The sequence below is a fragment of the Triticum dicoccoides genome, chromosome 2A, assembly GCF_002162155.2.
Source record: "Triticum dicoccoides isolate Atlit2015 ecotype Zavitan chromosome 2A, WEW_v2.0, whole genome shotgun sequence".
Classification (NCBI taxonomy): domain Eukaryota; kingdom Viridiplantae; phylum Streptophyta; class Magnoliopsida; order Poales; family Poaceae; genus Triticum; species Triticum dicoccoides.
In genome coordinates this window covers 683,373,650-683,381,510 of record NC_041382.1, presented here as the reverse complement: position 1 = coordinate 683,381,510, position 7,861 = coordinate 683,373,650, and the positions used below count along the sequence as shown (strand labels likewise).

The 7,861-nt window shown below is 42.1% G+C and overlaps 1 protein-coding gene across 1 annotated transcript in view; it reads right to left on the bottom strand.

Moving 5' to 3' along the window:
- Positions 1-5,108, bottom strand: part of LOC119356242 (probable potassium transporter 15) — a 6,975-nt gene extending 1,867 nt beyond the window's left edge. The window contains exons 1-9 of the mRNA XM_037623173.1: positions 4,626-5,108; positions 2,748-2,976; positions 2,394-2,648; positions 2,215-2,265; positions 1,859-2,119; positions 1,392-1,444; positions 1,076-1,190; positions 688-942; positions 61-583 (exon numbers count right to left, since the gene is read on the bottom strand). Of these exons, the coding sequence (XP_037479070.1) occupies positions 61-583; positions 688-942; positions 1,076-1,190; positions 1,392-1,444; positions 1,859-2,119; positions 2,215-2,265; positions 2,394-2,648; positions 2,748-2,976; positions 4,626-5,000 (2,117 nt within the window). The 5' untranslated portion in view covers positions 5,001-5,108. The remainder of the gene's footprint in view (positions 1-60; positions 584-687; positions 943-1,075; positions 1,191-1,391; positions 1,445-1,858; positions 2,120-2,214; positions 2,266-2,393; positions 2,649-2,747; positions 2,977-4,625) is intronic.
- Positions 5,109-7,861: the final 2,753 nt, after the last annotated feature.

Sequence of the window (7,861 nt, the reverse complement as noted above, 5' to 3'; positions counted from 1 at the left end):
CAATAAACAACAGTGCCTGTAATTCAGATAGACCTAACCAACTAGAGTCCATGTACATACCTGGCAATACAGCGAAACATGTGATAGCCCCTTGTACAAACACGCTGGAAAAGAAACCTTTCACTTTGGGGAACCGCAGGCACTGGCACATTCCTGACGCACACGAATACGATTATTGAGTGGATAGCAGGGAGGGCGGTCAGAAAATGACCAAAAATTGCAGGAACTCCTGTCACTATCTCACTGTACACCAAGCCTAGTCCAGGCGCTCTCATTGTGCCAAGGTTGGGCCCCAGTTTTCTCATTAGATCTTTTGAAAGCTTCTGTTTGAGTTCACTGTCATACTTCAGTTTGGTTCCGTAGTTCCAGATGAACATAATCATGACAAGACCAGATGCAAAGACCAACAGTGCCCAACCTCCATCCCCAACACTACTCAGAGCTGATGAGAAGAAAATCAGCTCCAAGGATAGGAATGTGATAAGGAATGACACGACCTTAATAATATTGGTTTCCCATATTAGAAGCATTATCAGTGTAACATAGACCGTGGCCATTATCATCACCCCAAGTTCAGCTATGGCTGTTCAAGATGGAACAGTGTAAGAGTGCAGAATACTGAAGCATTACAGCATATTGCATAAGCAGGAGTTAAACATAATAGCATATCCAGTGCAATACTATTACCATATGCATTCCCGACATCAGATGTGCTTCGGAAGAGCAGAATAAAGCCCAAACAGGAAGCCAGCAGAAACCAATTTACGACTGGAATGTATATCTTAGCCATAAATTTTCGAGATGTATGGACAATTTTGAGCCGAGGAAAGCAACCAAGTGATATGGACTGCTTTAGGCATTGGAATATAGCAATCGTCATTGTCCTACTGGCAATCAGTGCAGCTAAATTAGCAAGCAAGAAAACAGGCCAGAAAACATTCCCTGCATAGAGAATACAGTGTAACAAGTCAGTAATCGCAAATAGAATATTCACATCACATATGGAAGAACTGCTGATGGGGTTCATTCATAAGAAAATGAAAAACACAGGCATATTCAGCCACATCCAACTTACCTGGAATAGATGCAAAGAAGATATGTTCAGGTGTCTTTTCGTTTGCAATGAGGAAAGCAGCTTGTCCTAAATAGGCCAAGACAAGGCAAGGAAGAACAAGAAGAACAAACATAAACTGCAAAGGAGAAACATGCTGGATATAAATATAATCAAGAGTGGATGAGTAGTGGATACATTAAGCAGATCTGAAATTTTATATAAAACTAATACTGAGTCTGAATGACTAAGAATTTATAAGAAATGTTAGGTATATATAGAACATCATCTGCATAAAGTTCAAAATAGAAGTAACACTTCCATAAACTAATGATAATACCTGAACAAATCGTACAGGAAAGTGGCAAAGATTTGAAAAGATAGCCTCAGATCCTGCAGTATAGTTGGTAAACAAATCAGTTTCTTTTTTTTTTACCAAGACACTTAAAAAAAAAGTTCTGAACCAACAGACTGCATTGTGAGACAACAGACAATCTAAATAAAAAAGGGCAGCCGGGTGCATGTAGCTCCCGCTTGCGCAGGGTCCGGGGAAGGGTCCGACCACTTTGGGCCTATTGTACGCAGCCTTTCCCTACATTTCTGCAAGAGGCTGTTTCCAAGGCAACAGCTTTACCGCTGTGCCAAGGCTCCCCTTCCAATACATCATAAAAATTGTCTCAAAGTTAAAGCGCACCAGCAAAGTACACAACAGAAATCAAAAGAAAGAGGTGCACTTTGACAGTAAGAACATAAGGTTGTGTAGCAAATCAAATGGTACTAACTGATTAGAGGTAAACTGACGTTTACCTGTTGCACACAAAAGACAACCAGCAAGGGAGAGCCAGGCCTGAAAGGGATTCCTCCCAAAATAATAAAAAATGTATAGAGGATTAAACGCCTTAAAAGCTCCCGATCCATATCTACTGAGATTGCATATGCCAATTCCTCCAAGACAGCAAAACCATATCAGCAAACAAGGGCCAACTATAAATCCTATTTTGCTAGTGGCATATCTCTGTAGACTATACAGGACAACAAGAAGTGCAATTGAAATCATCACCACAACATCTGCAAATAACGTTTGATGGAATTAGGAAGAGAAACTAGCATAAATTATAAAATAAATAGCTTACTTTTGTTCCATTAAATAAAAGGAACTTCACCTTGTGAGGCCTTTGGTATCCCAACTTTCAAGCCGCTGACAGCAGACAGCACTATTCAATGATAAAAAATTATTGGAAAATAGTCCGCATAAACTACACTTGTAAAGAAAATAAACATGTTTTGTTCTTCAATTCTTTATGATGTACCACTGAACGTGTGTCAAGAAGAAGAAACAAACCTGACATTGCTGGTGTGATAACTCCATTGGATATAAACATGGCAGTCCCAAATAGTACTAAGCCTAAAAGTAACTTCTTCATCATGAGTGAAGATTCAAGTTTCTCCTTTACTTTTATGGACCTCTCAAGCTCATCTGTGGGAAGCTTGAGACGGAAACTTGACATCCTCTTCTCAGGCTGAGCTTGTACTTGGTTTGGAATGAGACTCACTTTTGCATTTCTACAAATTAAAGAATACATGGCAAATATACCACCTGTGGAGTCATAAAATAATTGAAGGATGTTAAGCCTGTAACATATCCCTGTATAATTTTTTTTTACCTTATTAACTCAATTCACAACCTCGAATATACCTTCACCATCATCATTAGCCCAAAGGACAACCAAGACATACTTCACCAATGGCATCAAAATCAGAGTATACAGAACTAGTGAGAGTGCTCCCAGAACATCCTCCTCCTCAAGAATAGGGTACTTGTTGAACATGACATCAAATGTATACAGTGGACTTATTCCAATATCTCCGAAAACCACAGCAAGAGTCTGAAGAGCAAGAAATACTGTCCTGCCAAAATCAAACTCCTGCACATGTAAATGAAATAACTGAACCATGCGCCAGATAATGAAGGAAACATGATAAGAAAATATATATTCTTTATTTAAACGGTGAGGACATTACTATCTACATGCATTTAATTTCATACAACTGTCAACAAAGACTATCCCATAGATCGATCTCCACAAAGATATTCTGCTGATGAAATTTTCAACTCTTATGGTTCATCTCATAATTAAACACATCTCCCTCCTGGGAAAATATACATTTCTTCCGATGATATGACTTCAGTTATGGTTACTCAATAGATGAAGTCACTCGAAAAAAAAGGTGACGTTATTCGCACACCGACCTGATAAATTGTTAAAAACCATAACAGTAGCCTATAATTTTAGCTTTCGTACTAACACCCATCTATTCTACTACTGCATCGAAAATGCCCTGAACTGTCTGCAATGCGGTTGCTTGGAATGATGAAGGTAAAAAGTAAAAGATTTTGTTTGCTATGCAGGACAGCAGGGTGGTAATATTAGGTCGTAAGGGGGAGGGGGGCCTTGAGATGGCATCACTAAGCACTTTGAATTCATCCTTTTTACTAGGGAACTTTGCATGCATCTGGGTGTAGCTTGTCACCAAAATATTATGTTCAAGGAGAAATCCAATTCTCTAATTTGAAACAAGGGATAAAATGTGACTCTCCGAGGTCTGATAGCTTGCCAGCAAAAAAATATGTTCAAGGAGAAATCGAATTCTCTAATTTGAAAGGGAGAAAATGTGACTCTTCGAGGTCTTTGGTGTTGAATTGGAATCTCGTTTTCATGTTGGAAGTTTATAGTTGGGCAGATTTGTTCAATACCTGCTTTAAATCTTCGATAGCAAGCATAGACAATTTTTTACTAGGAATGGACTTTTGCATTGGAGAGACTACAAGTGCCTATATAAGTTCTTAGACCACCTAGAAAGAGGTACTTGCGTTGGACAAGGTATCTTTAATTATGACGTTTGAAATTTGATGATTGCCCGTATTCTCGCTTTAACCACCCACGGAGCTGGAAGAGGTTCCTGCATTGAACGTACACCGAAAGAATCTAAACTTTTATGGAAGAGAAGTGGTCTGATTTACATAACAGATGGAGGCAAACATTGTCTCCGGCAAGATTAGTATAGCAGTTTACTGATTCACTTTTATGTACAAGTTATGTCTTGTATGAGCAGATTGGGGTGGGTGATGGGTCGCAGAAATATCAGCACTACATGTAAGTGATACGAAATTAACTCATCTGATAACTATTGTTCCGATTTATGCACAAGAAAACGGTCACAAATAACATGAGCGCACGTAATCACCATTCCCGCCGCATCCTGATTACCAGTCACAATGTTATGCAAACAAAATTTGGATGAAGGAACAAAACAATTGATGTTTCTGATCGAACGCAACATATGCATCCCCTCATCCAAGCACGGCCATCCTGAACCACAAGGATGTGCAGATTCGCACTTCTCCAATCCAATGGGCAAACGCCGAAGCTAACCAAAATCGCACCGGTCGGTGGTCTGGTCACCACTCTCACGGCATTCCACGCGCGCGGCATGAGCAGCGTGCGTCGAACACCTCGCCGCATACGCAATCGAACGACACGAGACCAGGAGGGGAAACAGAGCGCGCGCTCACCTCGGGGTCCTCGAGCGGCTGCGCGCCGGAGACCTCGTTGCCCTCGACGTCGAACCAGTCGACGGTGGGCACGGTGCGGATCAGGCGCTGCCGGGCCTCCCTCTGCTCCTCGTCCTCGTCCTCGTAGTCGACGTTGTCGTCCTCGGACTCGGACTCGAAGCTGCCGCCCCGGCCCGCCGCCCCGACGGCCGCGGGGCCCCCCGCCCCGCGGCCCTCCAGCTCGTCGTCCTCCTCCTCCCCCGCGGACACCCAGCGCCACTCCATGGAGGGCGCCTTGCGCATGCCGGCCGCCGCCGACGACTCGGCCGCCATTCCCGCCGGGCCGTGGCCTCGATCAGATCGAGAGACGAGAGGACGGGGCAGGGGCAGGGACATCCGGAGGCGGGGAAGGAAATTGGCTCCGTTCCGTCGTTGCGTGTCGGGAGGAGGTGGGATGTTCGGGGCGTAGTGGAATGGGGAGAGGAGAGAGCGTCAAAACCGGGAGGCGGGTGCGAATGGTGGTGGAGTGGAGCGAGCGGTTTGGCTCGCGGAGGGGGGACTGGTGAGGTGGCACCACGTGCGGACCACATGACCAGATCCAGTCTCCCCTCTCTGTCTCTCTCTTTTCGTCGATGGTTTTTAGATTCTCATTGAAAGTGAACCGCATTTAAGGTCCTGTTTGGGACACATGGGTTACATAAATTCCTTGTAAGAGAAAATTGCACGAATCACTAACTGTTGGTGATGATTTTGCACGGAGACAACTATTCTATGGATTTGTTGTACAAAACCGACAGTGCTCTTTTGATCCCGGGCTCACATACTTCCTAATGAACAGTAAAATCTGAAGAAGAAAAATGGTAAATAAACTGAAATTTTCGTGATAAAATAACTTCCTGGAATTTTCGTTGCAAATACTCCACGTCCATACAAAACGTCATATATTGGTGTAATCCGTTGTAGCTTGGTCTAATCCAACGATGGGTATGTTAATTTGATTTCTTATAGGTGGATCCCGCTTGTAAGTGCACGCATGACAAAAAAGCAGGCCATCGATCGACGAGATTAGCATGGGAATGTTAGTTAGCTTGTCTTTTTTTAATTTAATATTTTTAGTAAAAAGAAAAAAGATAGTAAATCATACTGGACGTCGTATCTTATGCATCCGGTAACCCTCGTGCATCCCTGTAGCCGCTCGTCCTCGTTCGTCCGATCCTAATCCTCGTCCTCCCGTGAGTTGGCTCTTATTTTGCAGAAAAACGCCCGCCTGTGCCCTTGTTAGACGTGTGAATTTTCTAAAAGTTGTCAGATGTATCAAGGAGATTACATTGCAGATAACGGTAAATTTGTGATGAGAGTCTAAATACAAGGGCACAAGCGGGCATTTTTCTGCAAAATAAGAGCCAACTCACGGGAGGACGAGGATTAGGATCGGACGAACGAGGACGACCGGCTACAGGGATGCACGAGGGTTACCGGATGCATAAGATACGACGCCATCATACTGTACTCAATATTTATCCTGGAAATTTTCAACAAAATTGGACCAAAGGTTTTTTTTAGTTGGCCTACTAATGCGGCCTATTTTTTTGCCACCCATGTACTTACCAATGAGATCCACTTGTCACAAACCATGTAAACCTACCTAAATGCTGGATTATACTTAGCTGCAACATATTGCACCAATATGCGGTGTTTTGTGCAACAAAACCATAAAATAGGTACTCTGGAAAATCAACAACAATAGTTGGTGGTTTGTGCAATTATCTCATCTTCCAATGATCCATTTCAAAATAGTACTTCACATATTTGCTTTTATTAGGACAAGCCTTTGACAGTCAATTACATTGTTGATATGTAAATTTTGTGAGACAAAATTGTAACTACAAACAGGCAGTTTGGAATCCGGATTTAAGGACATCAATTGTGTTTCGCATAAAATATATACTAACAGAGTAAATGCGGTCAAATGCTTGTTCTAAAAAAATTAGTGTGTGAAGTATTTTAAAACAGATGGAGTGTTAAAATTTACACACACTTTAGAATAGAAGTGGAAGAAGTCATATGCCCAACTGGACTGGTCCAACTCTTGAGTGACATCTCTAAGTGGCTATTACTATATCGAATCGACTACACCCAACTGTGTTAGAGAGTGTTGCTTCTCTACTTTCGTGACGTTTGAAACTGGTTGATTCGACTCATAACCAACATCTTTCTATGGCAACTCGATTCGAATAGACTCCCTCCAAAGGACCAAATTCAGCAAAGGTGTGGCCTTGTGATGGCAAGCATGCCATTCATCATGATTTTTTTACCATGGAAACTACAGGGCTTACACCCAACAACATTTTATTGATAAAAGAACAAAGAATATTATTGTGCAAGTTCCTCAAGAAGAGGAACAAAAAAATGACAAAACTATAAAAGAAAAAGGAAACAGAAAGCAAACTACCTCTAAAACCTAAGGAGTAAAAATTTGTCCATCTATGGAGTGCATCTTCTCCTGTGTGTGAGCAATGTGATGTCATGGATGAATCCACTTCTCCAATGGCCAAAGGATGGCATGATGTGTCTGAATACCTTGTCATTTCTGATCTTCCAAATAATCCACCAGGCTAGAAAGACTACCTTTGAAAAGAACGGTTTGTTAAAGTCCTTCCTTGTACCAATGGCAATTTGCACCATGTATTGGTTGTTCGGACAAAAAATTTGCAGATAGTTCCATATCCTCACACCAAAGTATTGAAAAAATAGGTGATTTCTATCCTCTAAGGCAAAAGTTGGGCACAAGACACATTGTGGGCCATCATCAATTCTCCAATGTCTACCTTGTATCATATCTTTGGTTTTAACTCTGTCCATAATTACCAGTCAAACAAACATCTTGATTGACATGGTGCAACAACTCTTCCATGTCCAAGTCAATACTGGGTTGGTTGTAGTTGGCTGATGAAAAAAGTGTAGTACTTTTTTAGCAGTATATTCAGAGACTTGCCATGTCTCCAAGACCATTGATCCATACCTTGAGGGTTGACTTGGAGGTTTCCCATGATATCACCGAGTTGATTGGGCTCAAGAAAGGCCTGCTCCGAAAGAAGGAGAGTGAACAACTAGGATTCTAGGATGGAAAAGGAGCAAATATTAGAGACCTATTCTGCACAGCTCCAAAAGTCCTGAAACTTCACGGAAGTTATTTCCAGAATATATAAAAAATATTGAGCGCAAGAAGTACCAGAGGGGGGCCACCAGCCACGAGG